The sequence below is a fragment of the Dermacentor silvarum genome, chromosome 1 (genome assembly GCF_013339745.2).
Source record: "Dermacentor silvarum isolate Dsil-2018 chromosome 1, BIME_Dsil_1.4, whole genome shotgun sequence".
Taxonomy (NCBI): Eukaryota; Metazoa; Arthropoda; class Arachnida; order Ixodida; family Ixodidae; genus Dermacentor; species Dermacentor silvarum.
This window is the reverse complement of record NC_051154.1, coordinates 239,607,002-239,628,759: the sequence shown is the minus strand read 5'-3', so window position 1 is coordinate 239,628,759 and position 21,758 is coordinate 239,607,002. Positions and strand designations below refer to the sequence as shown.

The 21,758-nt window shown below is 47.3% G+C and overlaps 1 protein-coding gene across 1 annotated transcript; it reads left to right on the top strand.

Moving 5' to 3' along the window:
- The first annotated feature begins 776 nt into the window (after window positions 1–776).
- Window positions 777–8,178, top strand: LOC125942106 (uncharacterized). Its single transcript, XM_049660147.1, has 2 exons — window positions 777–965; window positions 7,593–8,178. Exon 2 carries the CDS (start codon window positions 7,661–7,663, stop codon window positions 8,060–8,062), a length of 402 nt encoding a protein of 133 aa, XP_049516104.1. The 5' UTR covers window positions 777–965; window positions 7,593–7,660; the 3' UTR covers window positions 8,063–8,178.
- The last annotated feature ends 13,580 nt before the right edge of the window (window positions 8,179–21,758 follow it).

Genomic DNA, 21,758 nt, shown 5'->3' with positions numbered 1-21,758 from the left:
TTCCACCACCCGTTATGCGCCAAGGGCGACACCATCTGGGTGTGTTACACAGGGAACCGAGCTTTGCGTCACGTGACCGAGCTGTTCTCCCACGTTGGTAGAAACGCCCGCGGCTTTGCGTGCGTTTCTACTAATGGAAGTATACAGTGCGCTGCGGTTGGCTCGCCAATGCCGACTACACGAAACTGAGGAACGTGCTAAGAAAAGCTAACGCTTAAAAAAATGGTAGTTCACTTGTTCTAAATTAGTAAAAAAGAAAAAAAAATCATGCTACGCCAATTTCTCGCTTTGAATAGGTTCTGTTCTTCTATATTGTAATAGAGATACTGCGGAACCTCTTCTTCTTATTACTGTATTGCTTAAATATTCAGGAAAAAATTCCAACAATTGTATCCGTACTAGTACCGCCACCAACGTCACCGCAAACACTACTACTACTACAACTACTACTACTACTACTACTACTACTACTACCACTACTACTACTACTACTACTACTCATTCTTCTTCTTCTTCCTTTACTACTACTTCTTCTTCTTCTACTACTTCTTCTCGACGATTCTTGACCAATCCGCCGTTGTGGGTACGTGCCAGGGTTTAAAGTCATCATCGTGATCATCAATTTCCCGCTACACATATTCACAAAGTGTGGGAAGATGAAGAAGAAATAAACTTTATTGAAATGGCCGGCAGTTTGGTATTCGTGGAAAAGAAAAAAGAGGCGCGTGCCGCACGGGATGACCCCGCGCGTTCCAAAAAGAACGAGACACCCGCGAGCGAGCGAGCTCGTGGCCCATTCGAAATTTCGGGGCGGCGCTGATCAGACGCCACGGTTCGAGAGCAGCGTTCTTCGCCCCGGTCCCGCCCTAGGTGTCAGCTCGGCCCGCGTCCGGTGGAGGCTCGCAGGGACACTGCGGCGAAACCAGTGACTACGCCAGCGGGCATCGCTCGTCGACCGGCCTACGGTAAGCGAGAAGGGCGGCGAGGGCTGGATGGCCGCGTCGCCCGGCGCTGCCTTCCTGCAAGCTGCAAGCTTGCATGGAGGCACGCGATACGCTCTTTATCTTGTTCCGCATAGGTTACACCGAGTGTAATCGCAACATATTTGCAAAAAAATGTTACGCTAAGTGGAATCTATGTGGAACGAATGTCCTTCAGCATCAGCTTTTCTTCGGTAGAGCTCGCCCCTGCTACTATTAACAAGGACGCAAAGGTGCTGCGCGCACCCATTAACAGGAACAAAAAGGTGCACCGACGCACTGAATTGTGTTCTTGCATACGTGTCCATTTCGCCCATGCGTACGTATCTATCTTTAAACAGTCAGTCTTAAAAAACCGGTATGGGTTCCTCGTTTGCTTTTCGTCTTGGTCAGTGACGAGGAGACTTTGCGAGTTTTTTTTTTTTTTTTTAATACATAATACCCGACCCTGACGAGCTTTCGTCAAACTCTTGAATATGTTTACATATCTTCGTCCGCGTTCTTGCGGCGTGCTCCGCTGTCTTCTCAGTATGAACCAACTATGGCCTGTAGTATACTGCGCTAGTTCAACACTTTTTCCTGAATTCGCTCGCCATGTAGCGCTACGCTTCTCAAATAAGTCTCTTTCGTCTTTTCTTTCTTTTTTTTCCTTTCTGTTTCGGCTCTTTTCGAAGAAACTACACTTCTTGGTCGAAGTACGTTCTAAGGCACTTGCAGATGACGAATCTCCATAAAACTGGTGGTAAAGCACTAAAGCAGCGTTTTAGTGCACGTATAATAGCGCAAGAGGATGGAACGTTAATTGAGCGGCGCAGTCGGATCACGGGAAACGTTATACAGGGGTACGGGGCATAACTACAGGGCTAACTTAAGCCAAGGTATTAAAATATGCCAAGCACTTTAGGGGTACGCGACCAAATGCATATTCTTGGCCATTGTACGGAGCAAGTCAAATTAATTTTTTTCATTCAATTAACCTCTGCCAATTACCCTCTGCGGTGGCTTAGCGGCCACGGTGTTGCGCTGCTAAGCACGAGGTCGCGGGATCAAATCGCGGTCACGGCGGCCGCATTTCAATGGGGGCGAAAGGCAAAAACGTTCGTGTCCCGTGTCTTGGGGTCACGTTTAAGATCCCCTGGTGGTCAAAATTAATCCGGAGTCCCCCACTACGGCGTGCCTCATAATCAAATCGTGGTTATGGCGTGTAAAAACGCAGAATACATTCATTCATTCATTCATTCAAACATCTAATTCGGCAGATTTGAGGTTCCTAGTTTCACAACGACTTTTTTTTCTTCTACATCCTAAAGAAATCCCACAATATATTTTAAAGAAAAACACGTGACACGCCCGCTTGCACGCCGCGATTGCAGTGCTCTCAAACGTCCCGAGTATGAAAACGAACAGCGCATTTAACCTGGTCTGCTGCCGTTTAAAAAGTGACAGGACAGTGATTTGGTATTACGATTTACGCCAGTCGTGTGACTTCCTCGCGATGCTTCATGACAGCGATAAGCAGACCAGGCAGCAGGCTAAATGCGCTGTCCTTTCATTCGCGGCACGTTTTAGAGCACTGCAATCGCGGCGCTCAAGTGGGCGTGCCACGTGCTTTTATGTTTATTTTAGAGCGCATCTCTTAGGCGCTCGTTCCTGCGGCGAGCGTTAGCATCGGCGTCACCGAGAGAACAGGCAGAGCGAAGGATGAAAGAGCGAGCGCGGAGCGCAGCGGGGGATAAAGACGCGAGGAGGAAAGCGGAGGAGGAGGGTGCAGCGGAACCATGAGGCGGAAAGCGGTGGAGGGCCTGGCGAAAGAGTGAGAAGAAAAGCGTAGTGCGGAGACGATGGCTACGAGATGGCGCCAGAGTAGCGCTCATCTTCTGGGAGGTCTGTCGGCGGCGGCTGCTACGCGTCAACTATGCGCTAGCTCTCGCGATCTCCAGATAAGCTAGGCAGTAGCGCCACACTTCGCTCCGTTTGCAACGTGCCGCACGAGACAGATTGTCCGCGCCAGCCAATATATCGCGAAATGAAAACACGTATAGAGCTGAGCTCAAATTTCGCATTAGGGAGTATTGTTAATCGTCGGCGATCTTTTTTTTTTTTTTTCAATTTCCGCGTGTTATCTTCAGGACGCAGAAAAGAATTACGGAACAAGCAGGAAGTTAAAAGCTGCTGAATCTGCCAGAGTAGCGCTCATCTTCTGGGAGGTCTGTCGGCGGCGGCTGCTACGCGTCAACTATGCGCTAGCTCTCGCGATCTCCAGATAGCGACGGCAGTAGCGCCACACTTCGCTCCGTTTGCAACGTGCCGCACGAGACAGATTGTCCGCGCCAGCCAATATATCGCGAAATGAAAACACGTATAGAGCTGAGCTCAAATTTCGCATTAGGGAGTATTGTAATCGTCGGCGATCTTTTTTTTTTTTTTTCAATTTTCCGCGTGTTATCTTCAGGACGCAGAAAAGAATTACGGAACAAGCAGGAAGTTAAAAGCTGCTGAATCTAGTGTTTCAAAGAGCGCTCTACAAATGTTTTATTCGAAGTTAGGCCTTAATACTTGCAAACTTGGTTAATTATTACTGCCTAATTCTGCGATTGAGTATATAGAATACAAAAATAGTGTGACTTCCTCCATGCAATAGCCCACAGTTTGCATTTAGTCGCATTCTCCTAGTGTGCTTCAGTATATTTTTATACATTGCCTAAATTTAGCTGGGACACCCTGTATACCCATATCGGGAGATGCGACACTATACGTATATAGCAATCTGTAGACGCGAAGTTGTTCTATGGACCACTCTGCAACTTAATTTGTAACTTGCACCTCAAAACTGTTCAAATGTAGTGCAATCACGTTAACTATATACTTCAGTCTATGGTTGTCATGTACTGAACATGAGTGGATCAGTACAAAATACGAGCCACAGCTAGTATTAACAGCATTTTCCGGCCTGATGGCCTTATATACAACCGATACCGCTATCGTCTTCAGAGCCCATATACGCAAAGCATTCTTACGCCATGGAACTGTTAATAAAGTCAGACGGGGTCATAGCGCTAGAAGACACGGACAAGAACGAGAGAACTGGACGAGCGCTAACTTTCAACTGAGTGTTTATATCCAGAAACACAATTTGTAGGCCCGCAGGCAGAAAAGGCCCAATCACCGCACACGAAAACCGGCCGCATCCAGGAACGCAAATTCATCTGTAGTCAGAGCAATTTAAGGGGAGCTGATGCAGCTATCTATTGGACCTTTTCTGTGTGCGGGCCTACAAATAGTGTTTCTGGAAATAAACACTCAGTTGAAAGTTAGCGCTCGTCCAGTTCTCTCGTTCTTGTCCGTGTCTTCTGGCGCTATGGAGAAACCAGCCCCCTCCGATGCATATAACCAACTAGCCCAAAAGCCATACTGTAAATAAGAGCCGGTGTCATATCACAACAAACTGTGGTATATTAGCGAAAACGGCCCGCAAATGGCAAACAGCTCTTAACGAAAGAAAGGTTTTGTGAACTCGGTCCCAGATCCGCCTCATTAAAGAGGCACTGAAGTGATAAACACTAAATCAATTTGGCTTGATAAAGTATTGTCTCAAAACTACAGTTTCGTTCATTTCGCCTCAACGGGCAGATTATTGGAAAAGAACACTAAGGCAAAAGTTTCAGTTTATGAATCTCGCGCCGAAATGCAAGCGCGGGTACGCGTTTATGACGTCACAGATTTCAAAAGTTATTTCCTGGTATTTGGGTCATTGTCGCCCAGTAAATGTTCTTGTAAGTAGCAAAATTTAGACTTTGGTTATTTTATAATATGCTGTGATGGAATCTTCACCAATAAAAAATTATCCATATAGGACCGAGCGAGCGCTGTGAAAATCCATGACTTGACGGCGAACAGGTACTTGAAGGCGGCGGCACCAACCACTCGTCTTTCGATGTTGCGTCTTTTCTAGATTATGAAACCTCTTCTCCGGGCAAAAGTGGCTTTTTTTTTTTTTTTGCTACAGCAGAAGGATGATTTACTTACGCTCCCAGTCTACAGCACACTATAAATCCTTGAAGGAGACCTCTTGCGTAAAACAGCGTCTCTGTCATCGATAGTGACAGTCGCGATACACGAGGCACGGTTGCATCGGCATAACTGACGCAGTGGTGTATGTCGCAACGCTTAGCGCCGCATCTTGCGACAGAGCGCCGTCGGGTCTCGCGTGAAGCTCAAAGTGCTTGCCTTCGAACTAAGTGGTATTAGCTAAACTCGGCCGCTGTTTACAGCTGGCCCTTCCGGTTTCGCGCAGTCAATTCTTTTTAAGGGTGTAAGGTAAAGAAACTTATCTGGGGCCGAATTCGCAAAGCTTCTTTCATAAGTGCTTTTTGCCCCTTGACCGGAAGCCTTCGATAGTATGCGCCGTATCCTGATTGGTGGGCATTTGCTCTTACGATCGCTTTAGCGTTAAGAGCTTTTCGTGAATACGGGTCCTGATTATTAGGGGGGACTTCTTAAGATAGGCTGGAAAACTTGAGCTCACACTCGGCATCCAGCCGGGGGGTGTGATATTAGAAGTGTCGCTAACAACCGACTACAGCTCCTATAGCGACGCCAGTCTCGCCAGTCGATGTTGCTGTTGCAGAAAGAAACGAAGCCACTGTGAGATGCGCTACTCCCCCTAGTATACGTGCTCTTTGAATGTAGCGATTAATGTAGTGTTTAGTCTTCCAAAGATTCTTAATCTAACGGTTGATCTCTTAGATAATCAAAATGGTTGTCAACGGAAAGAAAACACAGTCGAGGACGGTTAAGGATTTGACGGAGTGGTGGAATTAAGAACACAGGAGGATGCTGATCCTCTATTATTATTATTATTATTATTATTATTATTATTATTATTAGTAGTAGTAGTAGTAGTAGTAGTAGTAGTAGTAGTAGTAGTAGTAGTAGTAGTAGTATAGTAGAAGTAGCAGTAGTAGTAGTAGTAGTATAGCGCAACGTTGGGCTTGCAGAGTGGGGAGCTACGCTTCGGATTATTTCTTAGAACACGAGCGTTTAATGTGGCCATCTTGGCCGACGATCGAACGCGCGCACGACCTTGTACTCGGCAGCAGAACGCCGTATGCCTATACTGAGTCATCGTGGCGAGTGAATGCACCCCTATAGTTAGATTACCCCATTCTCCGTGTTTACAGCCAATCTTTTTATTTATTTGCATTTTTCGGAACCGCTGAACGCCCCAGAACTGAAGGGTCATGACAAAGATGCGCCTTGTACTATATAGAGCTCTTATCTCGGAATTAAGACCGTATACGAGACGTCAGCATCTTGACACTTTGCAGTACCTTTTGTATCGAAACTTTTCAAGTCTACTCCGCACATGATCCATTGCTGTCTCAAAGGATAGTCTTGTGCACACGGTCGGCCTTGTAACTGCGGGCAAATCGAATTCCCCCAACAATCGTGTAACTCAGAAATGTGTGCAAAGGCGCTGCCATTGTGCAGAAATGAGGCGTATAGTGCCAATCTCCGACAATGCTGTTGCTGCACATTTTGACATTTCTGTCTTTTCTGTTAAGTTGGCAACGTCTCCACTAGCACTAGCACTAGCAGACTGATGTAACCACTGCTGACTCCAAAATTACTACTTCAGTTCCTTAATATTATTTACAGAGTGATTACCTGCGATTTCCAGCTGATGGCATAAGGGGATATAGTTTTCATCGTGAAACAAGTAGAATTCGTTGTAAAAGGGGAATTGCGAATCAAGCGTTTTCTTGCCACCGTCAAATGAACGTGACATCCCTGGGCGATCCTAGTCTTTCTGAAACAGAATAAAAGCGCATTTATTTGGTGACCTATTTAGTGACCTCTTAGCTTTAAACCCTTCGTAAAACACGCAAGCCACACACCTCGTCGATTGCTGTATGGTACAGTAACATCTGCTACACAATTTTGGAATAGACCAAGTGTGTTTTACTTGAAATGTACATGGTCCCCGTCAAAGTTCTAGCAGCAAAGTTGTTTGATCCTTGACTCCGCACGACGGAAGCATTAAGAGTAGTCGGGAAGCACCTTGGCAACGACCTCATCTGGCAAAACTTGACAGAGTAAATACACGCGTCACGCGTTTCTTCTCGTGTATCGTTCAACCAACCAATAAAAGCGCCCTCGGCCCTCCACCTCCACCTCTTTTTCTTAACACGTGTACAACCGCAGTCTTAGAACGCCATAGAGTGTTTGTACTTGTCACTTACCCTGTGATCGCTAAGAGCCGCGATTTATATCGCAATGTCGATTCAGTGCACCCAAGCAAGCTTCTCCGGATTTCTTTTTTTTTTTTTTTTTTGAGAAGCGTACGGTGTTTTGTTTGTGGTACTTGGCTTATGTAAATCGAAGGTCATGTAGCCAGTCTCTTGGTAGCCTATGCATTTTTGCGCGCTCTAAAATCATTTACCACGCCGCTTATTTGGAGGCAGTTTAAGTTTCTCCGTTACATTCTTCTTCTTTCTGGGGTTTTACGTGCCAAAGGCAGTTCTGATTATGAGGCACGCCGTGGGTTAGGGCTCCGGAATAATTTTTACCACCTGGGGTTCTTTCACGTGCACTACAATCTCGCATTCGCAGGAGGACCGTCGAGCGAAAGGAAGCGGTGCAGGCCTGCTGGGAGACAGCGGTAACCAAGAGCTGCAGCCATGAGCAACTCGAGCATCTGCGTGCACGAGACGCACATCCGGCCCGTGATCGGCGTCATCCAGCAGCAGGGCAAGGACGAAGAGCCGCGCATAGAAGTGGGCGAGGTGACGCTGGGCACCGACAATGTGCTGGCCGGTAGCCTGACCGTGTACGGCGGCGGCCAGTACCACGTCAAGACCACCGTCGCGGACGAGGTGGCCAGCTACGAGATCACCGACGAGAAGGGCCAGACGCGGAACATCCTCGTCGCCGTGCCCAAGCCCCCGGTCGAGAAGATCAAGTTTGAGCGCCGCATCATCCTCGAGAACGGCGTGGAGACCATCGAGGAGTACCAGAACAACAAGATAGTGCGCCGCATCGTTGACGGCCAGGAAGCTCCGCTCGTTGAAGAGAAGAAGTAGGGTGACGGCGGCGCCCCGAGCCGTTGACGAGATTCCGGACACTGCATGCGAGCCAGGTCGGCGGCGGCAGCAGCCCAGCCTTTTTGCTGTCGTCAGTAAACTTGGCCGCAAAAAATTGCGCGGCCTCACTTGAGTTTGCGTGGTTACTCGCGATTCGGCGTACTAGAAGGGGTAGTGCAGCGTCGCCAGTAGCGGCGGCGCTGCGATCGACCACTCTTGAAAGGAAGCATAGAAAATGCTCGCCTCCAGTGCAACGCACGTATGTAAAAATAAAATTAAAATCCGGGGTCTTGTATGCCATTTCGCCCCCATCGAAATGCTGCCGCCGCGGCGAGGGTTTGATCCCGCGACCTTGTACTTAGCAGCGCAACAAGCCACCACGGCGGGTCGCACGCAAATGCTTGGCGGCGAGCAGAAAAGTTTGTTTAGGTTTCTGCCCGAAGCACTTCGTTCATTTAGTCTGTATTCCTCTGCTTAGGATCAGAAAATAAAATGCGCATTGTTTTTTTTTTTTTTTTTTGCTCCAGAAGCGCAAGCGGCTTTTGAACTAACTATTGCGCGTCTGTCTGTAGCAACGCTCTCGAGAACACGGGCACTTTCAATCGCAATTGAGTCTCTTTTTAACACGATGTGATCACTCCCACACATTCATAAATCAGGATCGAGTTTGTTTAGCTTACAGAGCTTGAGGACGCAGACGATAATATATACAATCGCGAGTACACATTCGGATCGTACATAATCGCAATCGAGTGACCGCGTAGGGTAATTAAGCTTAGCTAGTCCCCGCAACATCGAAATTAAGTTTAACTTAAGCAGTCACATTATGCGTTCGTTCTCTCATGCACATTATAGGTGGTGACGCCTTGGAAGAAAACAAACTGCGCTAATGAATAACACTGAACAGTATCATGCGGACTTGTTGCTGCTGACGCACACTGAGATGCTCACGAATTGAAAAGCAGCAGAGAAAACGAGCATGTACGGATTGAAGAAGTGCACATACGCCCACAGCAGCCATTTATTTTGGAAGTCACTGAAATTTAGTTGTAGAAATCATGTCGCGCCCGCAAACTAAACGCGAATGAGCATAAGGAGAGGACTAGCACAACATTGACTTCCGAAACCTAATGGTGGTTTCGCTCAAATGGCAAAACAGCTAATTGTTGTATTTGTGCTGACCATGATCTGGCGAGCAGTTTAACAAGGTACAGCCTTTCACAAAAGGGGCACAAGCTCATGGTCTGTGCAATCTGTAACTAAATGCCCGCTATACAGGCACCACAAGGGTATGGTGACACACACAAGAGCGGCTAGGGCCTAAGTTTAACTACGTAACTACGTAGTTACGTTGTATGCTCGTTCTCTCCTTGACACACCTTTTCACAGCACAAAAAATAGGTGACGCCCTGGAAAAAAAGAAAAAAAAAACTGCACAAGCAAATAATGTTGCACAGAATCAGCCAGACTTGTTGTTGCAGACGCGAGCTCAAGAGCACCAGACATTCAGAGAAAGCGGGCGAAACACCACCTAAATAGCGCTTTCGAGCCACGCAACATGCAACCGCATGCAAGAGTGAGCGATTGCAGCGCCGCCACTCTACTCGCCACCGCTGACGTCAGGTGACCCCTTGCGTCGTTGCCTCCGCATATAGAGGTCTCCGCGCGCTGCACTGCCCCCTTCGAGTTCACTGTACTGGCGACAACCTCTCGCACACACGTTTAACCTGGGGCAATTACCGATGCCATTTGCGATGTCATTTCCGATGATATTTCCGGTCCACTATGCACAGCAGAAAACAGATTTGCAAGGCTTTTGCGCTTTGTTTACTTACGCCATGCATAAATTCAGGAAAACCATTAAAAGCTACGGGTTAGAATAAAACTTATTGCGCTAAGCGTCGCCCACGCTCCGATTTAAATGTTTGCGCTCTGTCCTTCCGGCGTAACATAACGGCACAAGGTGCGTATAGGGCCCGTCATGGCTGTATTTAGAATCAATTACTTTCTTTCATTTCAGTCTTGTCATCCGTCACGCTTAGTGGTCAATGCTCGAGTATAACAGTAGCAAGGCAGCATGTCAGCCATTGACGAAGGAAGAAGAATATCGTAAATGTGTAGAGGAGCGGCTACATACGTGCAATCTCTCCCACTGTGTACCAAGCAACTTTCTGTATCGTACACAACGCGAAAAATGCCGACAAAATGTAAGCATTGCACATTATATCCCGACACTATGTCCGGCCAGCACTTTACACTCCGAAGGGGGGGGGGGGGGGAGCAACTTGATGATAAATTTTGTGGCGGTTCGCAATTAAATGCAACTGCTTTCAACAGCAACCAGACCTATACAGCGACGGACCCATTCCTGCCTCGGCAATGCGCTTGTATGGTCACACAGGTTTCCTGGTGGCCCACAGCCATGATAACAAACAAACAAACAAACAAACAAACAAACAAACAAACAAACAAACAAACAAACAAACAAACAAACAAGCAAACATACAAACAAACAATAAGCAAACAAACAAGCAAGCAAACAAGCAAACACACAAACAAAAAAGTTGTCGCAGTTTCACCTTAAAGGCGAAGCATCAATTGCGATAGCAAATTTGTAGAGAGCTATACGGAGTAATGATAGTAGCTTAATCAGCTGTATAAACTTGGACATACAGCAGCACCGGCAACACGCAGAACTGTTGTCGACGCCGTCGGCGTTTTTCCCGCGTTCGCACAAAATGCGTGCGGCGTTGGTGACTGTTGCCGGAGCCTCTGATATAAATAGGCACTTGGTGCCGCAGCTAAACGTTGCCTCCCCCCACGGCCTTTCGCGCGTCGGAAGAGGGCGCGTTTGCTCTACATATATGGTGATTGTAAAGGAGGAAAGAGACGCCTACTTCTGCAGCCCTTAAGGGAGCACGACGCAGAACGCGCGTTTGTTCTCCGCCGTGCGTTCACTCCCCGTGAAAGCGCGCTTCCCTCGCGCCCTTTCACTCGCACATACAGCGTTCGGCGGCTCGCGGCGACGATTTCATCTCCATTGACGTCATACGGAATCTCACGGCGACGGTGACGGCGACGCCGACGGCAGAAATCTGCTTTGGGGTGTCCATATAATTGCTATCGCAATAAAAGAAAACGCTATCAGCCGTGATATTCAAGCGCATGCACTTTAACAAGATACGCTCGAGTGGAGCAATTGCCGGCATGCCTCTGCGAAGCGAGATCCACCGCTAGCAGCACCGGCCTCCTCTGCCGCCTCCTCAAGTGTACGTGCAAAGTCGGTTTGCTACGTGCTGCTACGCTGTCCCTCGCGTTGTAGCAAAATGTGCCTTGATCAATGTGAGAGTATTTTGGATTCATCGAAGACGTTGGGTCAGCGATGAAACCAAAAACTGCGGGACCAGAGTGGGGGAGGCGTGAACTGCCGCTCCATTGCGACGGCTGATGCCCTGCAATCTTTGAGACTAATGTTCAGCGGGAACCATTTTAAATTCCTTCTTCGGCAATGCCGACCTTCCATCACTGCTCGTAATGTATGCGCGGTTTTTACAGGAAGTGGCCAGCTGTGCAGTCGGAGCAACTTGCCGAGTATTACACTTCACGTGGTCCTGCAAATAACTTAGCCACAACCGCAAAAAAGTAAATAAGTTGGAGTATAATTTACTGACTAAAAATGTTGGAGGTTACAGAAGCGAGAGTAACTTGAGTATAAGTTACATAAATGTGCTGCGCAGGTTTTGGTGTTATGAGAGATGAGGCATGTGGAGGGCTCCGGATAATCCTTGGCCACCAGTGGTTAATTTAAATGCACACAAACCTCGGCACAGGAGCATTTCTGCATTCATCCCCCATCGGGAAGTGTCCGGTGTGGTAGGTAGTCGAACCCGCGACATACGTAATGCTCAGCAGCTGAACGCCATATCTACATACTGCGCACCGTGTCAGAAAACCGGAGCAGACTGCCTGACAGCCGCCAGCAGACAAAGGTGTAATGCGCGTCCTGCCATATATATATATATATATATATATATATATATATTGTGAGCGCATTTTGTGCATATCGTCGTCGTCATCTGTACAAACGACTCATCATCATCTTTTGTCTCGCGCGGTGCTTCGTCTCTGCTTCGGGCGGCTGCTCGGAAATAAAGGCATCGCATCGGTCGACGTCTCACAATATATATATATATATATATATATATATATATATATATATTTCTGCAACGTAAAGGTATCGTTCTACCAGCACTCGACTCGAACAGTGATGCTCTCGACGCGCACAGCTTAGTGTCAAGGCCTCGCCGCTGCCAGTGTCGAGAAGAGCCACCTGCACAAGCGCGGAAACAAAGCCGGAAATTGCGTCCGGAAGTGACCTCGGTTTCCGCCGAGTCTGCCCTTCTCTCCCTGCCCTGCTGCGTGAAAGGAATGTGGAACAGTCGAAAACAGGCCTTCTTAATTAACTATTGATCGACTTGGGGACGGGCGAGACGCAGTGTCATTGGAGCCCCCTGGGACGGGCTGCCGAGACTTGGGCTCTTCCTGACAGCAGCTTTTTGCATGCTATAGGTTGCAGGCATGGCGCACGTCACACCGGTGCAGCAGCGATGTTCCGCGGACACGTTGGGTGTAGAGTTACTGTATATGCTCCCTACGGTAACTCTAGTTTGGTGATGCCCTCCCTGGCACCTATCGCACACACGCCGGCGCTGTGGCGACGTCAAAGCAATGTTTGCGCTTAGGGAACATTCTTGCAGATCAAGTCGCGGGAACGGTGCCCTCCTTCAATCGAGCAGGCATAAAAAAACAAAACAACAACAACAAAAAAAAAAAAACGAGAACAACGCTGAAAGTGCACTCGCACGTGGCGAAAGTGGCTTCGCTCGGCGAATCCAGTTTAGCGGGAGAACTAGGGCGGGGGGTAGCCTTTGCGGCTGGCTGGTAAAGTTTGGGGAACTTGGGAAGACGAGCAGGTGGCGCGGCGACCACGAATTTCATTAAGTGTGCGAGCGAGACGGGTGCGTTGGCGCCAGGCCTGCATGGCTGCTTGCCACGCGCGGCGGGATGTAAGCGATCGTCGTTCAGGATAATGCCACTTTTACCCGCTCGAACGAGTAACGGTCGACGCAGCTCTTTTAATTTTGTCGCTCCTTAACTTTAACGTAAAGGTAAATTATTTGGCACCGTATAGTTTCCCATTCTACCCTTCGCATGGGACTTAAAACTTCATCAACTAATGATTTTTCTTGCGCGGTCTAAAAGAGAGAAAGAGAAGAAAAAAAATTAAGAGGAGCGCAGCTTATATGTGAGATCACTTGTTTTGCAATGCGCAAGAATGAACTGATGTGTCATCAAGTAGCCCAGACGCGTACTTTGCTTTGCATGTGACAGATGCACGGTTAGTTTTTGAGCCTTTCATTGACTGACCTATTTGTCTTCCCTGAAGTTCGTACTTTCCTCCCCCCCCCCCCCCCCCCCAATAGAAAGGTGCTAATAGAAGGAGAAGGTTTGAACTGTTGCTCTTCTACCAATCTCAGACTATCATACCTTCTTGCATAAAAGAGGGACAAGGACAAAAGGTCATCTCTGACTCGGTTTCTTCTTGCTTGTCCATCTATAAAAAGAAAAAAAAATGTTAAAATGAAAGTACAAGCGAGCAAAGAAAAGCAGAAGTCGCTCGATATACGAATAGCGCAGCAAAACTACTCTGAAGAGCTGAAGACGGAGTCCGGGCGAACGAAAAAAAAAACAATTAAAAAAACTAATTCGAAATGACGCGAAGACGCATGCAGTCGCGTGTTGTCGACCGCTTGCGGCTCGAGAAAAGGGATGCAAAGTCCATACTTGCACGAGTGCACGTATTCATTCACGCTGCTGATGCCGAAGCTCTTCGCGCAGACATCATGTTTGCAGGGCGATTCCGCTACATGCCTCTTGCATTCAGCGAACGAAAAGCTATCCGTAACACGGACGCGAGGCGCTTGTCTTACACAGTGTCATCGAAGCCGCGGTCTGTTTGCCGAACGCCCCCGGGCCGCTGTTCAGCGGTGCGCGGGTTCAATTTATCCTTCTTCGGCGTGCCCGGACTAGTGAGGCTCATCCTTCTATAAAGCACGAGTCGGTCGGAGATTCTTGTGTTTGAACAGCATAGCTCCGGTTTGCTCTGTTTACTCCGTTTGCCAGGCCATGCTTGCCTGCCTTTCGCTATACGATGAACAAAAGAATGAAAAAAAAATTTTAAAAAATTGTTGGAGAGAGCAGAAAAAAAAAGGGAGGGGGGAGGGGATGAAAGACGGGGCAAAGTAAATTGTATACCGCAGCATTAAAGTCTGAATCGACAAGCAAAGTCGCACATGGAAACTTTGCTGTTGCTCTTGATTTGTGCCACTTTGTTTCAATAATTCAGTGCCTAGGGTTTCGTACACAAGAATCATCTGCGAGCATTCGCAAATATGCACGTAATGCGCATGCCAATCTGAGCGCTAACACAGATATGCATGAGTCGTGAATAAGGCCAGAAAGTGAACTGCAATTCCTCAGAGTGGCGCCGCATACACGAAAATATTCAAACATGGCCGTATTGCTTGCCTTTCATTTTTTTTTCGCCATTCCCTCAGAGCGCTGTTTAACACATCAATACTTTCGCGTTATCCTTTTTTTTTTTTTCGATAGGCGACGTCGCCTGGGCCCTGTGATCCTGAAGCGTTTCGGTTAAGCATTTAAACTATGCGAGGAAAGAAAGCTTCAATATTTTATTCCCGTATTTCAGTGGCGGATGGCGCCATGGTTTCGAAAATTTCATTGTGATTAGCATTATTAGCGTACTTCACGTACTTTCCGGGGGCTGTCTTTGTGGGGCTGTTTCCGACAGTTTTCCCGTCAACTTGGAGGTCATTGGACAGTCGAAACAACATGGTTCACCGATTACGCGGCACTGGGTATGAACTGCTGTTCCATGAACATCTTTGACTGCAACTTGGAGCATTGGTTCTGTGCCACTTGGTCTGTTCCGCTGTTTAATGAACCTGACGCAGAATTGGGCCACTAGGTATGTACCGCTCTTCAATGAACCTCTCTTTGATGCCAACTTGGGTAACTATGCATGCGCTACTTAGTATGTACCACTCTTCAATGGCAAAAAAAAAGAAACTTCATTTAAAATTTCTCCGGTACTGGCGGTATTAAACCGGCGTCACATATTATCAAACTTGTCTGAATGTTTTATTCACCGAATGTTACCATTCACAGTGAATGATGAGATGACTGGCATCACACAGCAGTCCTGCCTGAATTATACGTCGACAGAACGGAAAGCAAGTGCATTGCTTTTGGGCTTCCACTGTGTATGTGTGCTGTCAAGCTTACGGAGCAGTAATGCTCTTTTCCTTAAAAACGCCCCAGTCTTTCATTTTTTTCCCTCTAGCGTACTTTGCTTGAGCTCTTCGAGTCTGTGTGCACGACTGCGTATGAGCCTGAGTTATACCGGAAGTGCATAATTTTGGGTAAGTCTAAGTAGGAATAAACCCGGTTGAGTTTGGTTTTGCCGAACGTGAGTGGGAGCACTAAGCTTCGGAGCGAGTCTGAGTCAATTCTGTCCGAGTCAGACAGGATAATTGAAACTCCGCAGCCAGGACCTGCATTGCCTAGACCTAGTACGCAGGTAAGCTATCCGCCAGTAAAATAAAATTAGGAAGGAAGTGAGGGTCCGCGGCGCTTATATCGTATAACTGCTAGTTGGGGTGTACCAGTTGCGTCGTCAAAGGAGAAAACTCCAAAATACAAGATGCAACGGCTCTCAGCTTCTGATTCCTCACTTTCCGTAGAATTTAATATTGTTCATCGCAAGCAAATCTTTGAAATCCCCGCGCTTATAAGCATTGAAATTGCTATTCTAGAAACTCATGTCAGCGCTGTTTGTTGTAGTTGCGTTAAATGCGCTGAAAGCTGCTTTGCGCATGCCACAATACGGAGATCTTGACCTATCTTGCAGCTTCTCTATATGCGACGCAAAAATGTGGGTGCTACTATAGCGACGCGAGACGTAATACCATGACGCAAGATACCGGATTAACCACGCACCAAATATAATCAGACGTGAGAGAATAAAGACATCTATAGCGAGTACCCCTGCCGAATTGAAGAGGCGATTAGAAGCGTGCTCGATGACCCAATCAGCTTTTGGGAGCCGCAGGTGGGAAAAGAGACATGCGGAGCTCATTCTCATTCCTTACGAAACTACACAGCACCTGTCACAGAAACTATGCGTAGTGCAAGTCGCTTAATGAAGCTTCCTCTGTAAATCTGCGAAACAAAGAGCAATATTACAGGCTTACAGACAACAGGGTTCAGATACGGAGGCAATACAAGCGTACCATGCGCAAGTTTTATTTGCGCAATTCCTGTACAACTTCAAGAAAAGCACCCTGCAGTGCGTAAGCAAACAGGAACAGCTTCAAATACGCCTACCGGATCCTACGAGTTTCTCAGTCCAACGAAAAATAGTATACGGTACGTGCCTTAGCAACAGAAAAAAAGACGAAAAACTCCCTGAGGGCGAAACACGAAGCGCCTTATTTATCTCGTTTCCAGGAACTTGTTCAGATCGTGGACTCAAATGGCTGAGTGCTACCGGCCTTTCTGAGTGCTACCGGCCTTTCTGCAGCTTAGTGTAAGGTTCTTCATGCTCCTCGCTTAAAGGGCATGCATTTGTCGATAGGAAAAATATATCGGGCGATCGAATGGACTCACAGGGATTGTCTTACGTGTAATCGAAACGACAAAACGAGCGAACAACTTCGGCCACGGATCACTCGTTCACCGATCGACAACAAAGCTGTGCCGGTCGAAGCACCCTGTACGTTGCGCAACGTAGTCAACAACACGTGGAAGATGGCACAGGCATGGCGTAGGCTAGAGAAAGCGGCAGCGTCCTCCGAGGCGCTGACGCAACTGAGCATCGGTGGAGCTGCAGATTGTCCCTTGCAACGTGAGCAATGACCTTCCATGACCACTTGTTTCAAGCCCTCTGTTAGGCGGTAATACGATGCAGCCCTTCTTTATTGCGTAACGCCTTACCACTGTTTACTCTCTGTTTTTGTCTAGAACCTGACCAAGTGTAACAAGATACGAGGGACGCTCTTGCAAGAGCTTGGCCAGCGTGTTGTTTGTGACCTTATAAAAAGATTTCGTAATGGGCTGAGAATATAATCAGCCGGTTTGCCAATCAACTTTTACTACTTTGGTGAACTGTTAATTTTCAAGTTTATCAAAGTGGTTGGAAACAGGCCATTTCTACCTGCTGCACATTGTACAGCAATACAATGCGTGATTTGCAACATGCCATGTTATGATTCTTGTTCCTACTTAAAAAGATAGAGAGAAGCTTCCATAAAGGAGCCTATATTTCCGCAGCCCAAATTAAGCGTGGCATGCCCTATATTTTGTGTTCTCTAAGAGGGCAGTGAAGCACCTGAGAATGCCAAGGAAAAGTATTAGTGAGCTCACCGAATCTAGCTCTGCATTTGCCCGCTGCGCACGCTGTGACGATGTGTCTTTTCTGTTTTGTTTTTTAAATCGGAAATAGCTTTCATAGGCTGTTACAGCTCTGGACGTGTCTATGAGTTTGTTCATCCGCAAGCAGCTCCATAAAACTACCTGTCTTACGAAAGCTTGGAGGTTGTTTCAGTATATCTGCAAGTGTGGAGGTTGTCTATATATTTCTATAACACTCGTGGCAGTTGAAAACCGTAACCTCTAAATCTAATACCTATGTTAACACGAGCTAGACTCTATGTTCGATATTATATAGGCAGTATCATCGTATATCCAAAATTAGAATCAACGAGCGATTGCAGAGTAATGGGATATAAAAGCTGTTTTAACGTGAAGCACGTCTATCTTGCGAACAGTGGGTTATACTGCGGTTAGGTAGAAACGCGCACTATCTATGCTACGTATACGCACCACATTGTTTAAAGTGAGCTTAGACGAAAAAAAGAGAGAAAATAAGTGAAGCAGTATGTAGGTTTCATCTTTTAACAATGAAAGGTGTTTCCCCGTGGGCTTCGAGCTACGTACAAGGTTGCCATTTGAACAAGCTGATCATAGCGACAAGTCGTAGCAACGAGCTATAAAACCAAGCCATGGCCAAAGTCAAGCTTGGTAACAGCTGCCCCCGTTATCAGCCATAGCGAGTTTTTTCATGACCGCATCGGGGCGATCCGCATTTACTAGAATGCTGGTTACGAGCGCTGTCTGCTACTTCATAATTGTGGACAATTAAGTAGCAGAGGAACTGAACCGACAGGCTCAATTTTTAGCAACAACCTCAACAAGCCAATAATGCCAAGGAAAACATAATGTAAGGGGAATTGATTATTTTCTTTAACTGCATAGCTAATTCAAAGTTAAAACTCATGGTTGAATATAAGTTAAGCCTCGTAGTTGTAATAAAGAAAAACAGGAATGAATGTGGAAGAAATACAACTTTTCCAGGGAGCTGAACCCACAACTTGCGCATGATACGTGCGACAATGTTAAGGCAATGGCGCCCCCCCCCCCCCCCGCCCCTCTTTATTTCGGCATTTCGTACATGTATTCGGTATTCAAACACATGTATTCATAAGGCAATGATGGGAACGTTAGCCGGCGCCATTCACTATCATGGCGACCGGTGTGGAACACCCATTAAATCTCAGATACGTAAACCCTCCTAAGCAGTCTAAGGCACAAATACTGCTATACCACGGCGAAGCAACGAAGGGCGCGCTGAGGCAACCATGACGAAATCTGGTAGTCTACTGTAAGCAGGGCTGTAGCGGCCCCGCTTTATCAGGATGGAGAGATAGCTAAGGGAGCTGGTGCTACTCTGGAATCCATCTGGTGCAGGTTACAGCTTAAGTGTAGCTATTTTCAGCATGCATGGCACGACGCTATTCAGGAACAACAATGGGACTGAACAGGTCGAGCTCAATGCTTGTTTCGGCTCGTCCATCAACGTGCGCAACCTGAGTAAAATCCGACCGAATTTTAATGTCACAAAGGTCGTGCGTCTTGCTTCTCCCAACTTGCGCGAGCCACCGCAAACCACTATAGGTATAGCTAGTCGGGATACTGCATGCCCCGTGTGCCATGTCGTGGGCCTTTTCTTTCGTCGTTTTTTTCCGCTCACTGCAGTAACCTGACGCGAACTGATATTTCATGCAGACTTTTACAAATGTGGGTTGCGGGTGTTTCTTTCAAAGGAGTGTTCTGCGCGCACTCTTCCATGCCACCGCGAAGAATACGGCAGGGTCGGATGATAAACTGGAGGTAATTTCAGCCACCACATCTATTTACTAGCCAACGCGGATGAAGCGGGAGTGTGACAGCGCTGCACATCTGTAGCAGAAGAAAATATATGCGAGAAGAATGCCCATACTTTCTCTCTCTGACTCTGATTTTTCTTTCATTCGGCCGCGAACTGTCGCAACGGCAGTGCTCCGGGCGTTGCAAAGCTGGCTGTCATTTGCCGGAGCGAGTTCTTTCAAATCCCGTGAAAGAATACACAGTAGCTCCTGCTGTTCAATATGCGTAAAATCATATTGCTGAGCAAACAAGCGCAAGAAATGCTTTCCGGCAGCGGCTTTAACTACGTTTATCCGTTATCGTTTTGGTTCAGAATAAACAGAGCGTGAGTCCAAAGCGCTTTCTTTATAGGCATTAAATTAAGCGTGCGGGCGCTGAAATGGTTTTTATCGCTCATTTCTTCTCTATATCATGCTGCATTATTTTTCGCATATGGCAATGAAGTCACATAGAGAGGTCCATTATTTAAGTTATTACTTGTAATGCTTAATTAATGCATTATTTGAACAGACAGACAGACTTGTCTGTCTGTCTGTCTGTCTGTCTGTCTGTCTGTCTGTCCTGTCTGTCTGTCTGTCTGTCTGTCTGTCTGTCTGTCTGTCTGTCTGTCTGTCTGTCTGTCTGTCTGTCTGTCTGTCTGTCTGTCTGTCTGTCTGTCTGTCTGTCTGTCTGTCTGTCTGTCTGTCTGTCTGTCTGTCTGTCTGTGTCTGTCTGTCTGTCTGTCGGTCTGTCTGTCTGTCTGTCTGTCGTCTGTCCTGTCTGGTCTGTCTGTCTGTCGTCGGTCCTGTCTGTCTGTCTGTGTCTGTCTGTCTGTCTGTCTGTCTGTCTGTCTGTCTGTCTGTCTGTCTGTCTGTTGTCTGTCTGTCTGTCTGTCTGTCTTGTCTGTCTGTCTGTCTGTCTGTCTGTCTGTCTGTCTGTCCTGTCTGTCTGTCCTGTCTGTCTGGCTGTCTGTCTGTCTGTCTGTCTGTCCTGTCTGTCTGTCGTCTGTCTGTCTGTCTGTCTGTCGGTCGGTCTGTCTGTCTGTCTGTCTGCTGTCTGTCTGTCTGTCTGTCTGTCTGTCTGTCTGTCTGCTGTCTGTCTGTCTGTCTGTTCTGTCTGTCTGTCTGTCTGTCCTGTCTGTCTGTCTGTCTGTCTGTCTGTTCTTGTCTGTCTGTTCTGTCTGTCTGTCTGTCTGTCTGTCTCTGTCTGTCTGTCTGTCGTCGTCTGTCTGTCCGTCGTCTGTCTGTCTGTCCGTCTGTCTGTCCTGTCCGTCTGTCTCTGTTCGTCTGTCCTGTCTGTCTATGTCTGTCTGTCTCGTCTGTCCTGTCTGTCTGTCTGTCTGTCTGTCTGTCTGTCTGTCCTGTCCGGTCTGTCCGTCCTGTCCGTCTGTCCTGTCCGTCTGTCTGTCCTGTCGTCCGTCCTGTCTGTCCTGTCCGCCGTCCGTCCGTCCGAACTCGAAGTACCTGCTGAAATGTATGTTTCCTAGCGCAACACGCTTAGACACGAGTTAAAGACGTAAAGAAAACATGCATTTCACCAAAAACTAACTAGCCTAGCTCATTGCCATTACTGAAGTCCCGCGGTGATAACCACAAAGCGAGCTAAGTTCGTAAGAATTTTTGGTCATTGGCTAGCTACATTCGCTAATAAACACCCGCTATTGCGAATTTCCGGCGCATCTTTTACAAACCGCTCCAGCATACGAACACTTTTGCGAATATGGGCTCAGCACCCATTCACAGGACTATTTATTACATAACGTTTCTTGAAGAGTCGACGCAGGGGTACGATAGATGTTTCGTGAATACGGGCCCTGGAGTGGCACAGAATCCAAAAAGAAAGGCCGTGAGATGCTTCAAATATGTTGCAAGATGTAGGCACTCACTGAGTTCTCCATGCGCGTTCAATTGGAATAGTTGCTTGTAAGCAAAATTGCTGCTTCGATATCACGAAAGGCGGACAAAATGTCACGCATCTTTCGGCGGCGAAATTATGCGCCGAAAGCAGCAGTGGAGTGATTTCTCTGGATTTTGCTTTCTCTATTGCGGAAAAACAGAAATATTTAGATCAAGGTGCTAGTGAACATAGAGAGAGAGAGAGAAAGGGAACAATAAGAAGGAATATCAATCAGGTGCACGTTAGTTTGTAAGCCTGAGCTGTGCAATGGGGGTAAAGAGGGGGCGAGAGCGTGTGTGGTAGAAAAACTAGGAAGGAAAGAATCAACACTGCGCGCAGACAGGGCTGTACAGCGCATTGCAAGCGCTCACTGAGCTCGCTGAGCACTGAGCTCAAATTGCAGCATTGCCCGCGTGACCCTGCGCAAACTAAGAGAGCGGTCATATTCTCAGACGCCTTCCCGGAGTCTTCGTCA

Excerpts from the sequence above, each read along its gene's own strand:
- LOC125942106 (XM_049660147.1), top strand. The coding sequence starts at position 7,661 with ATGAGCAACTCGAGCATCTGCGTGCACGAGACGCACATCCGGCCCGTG.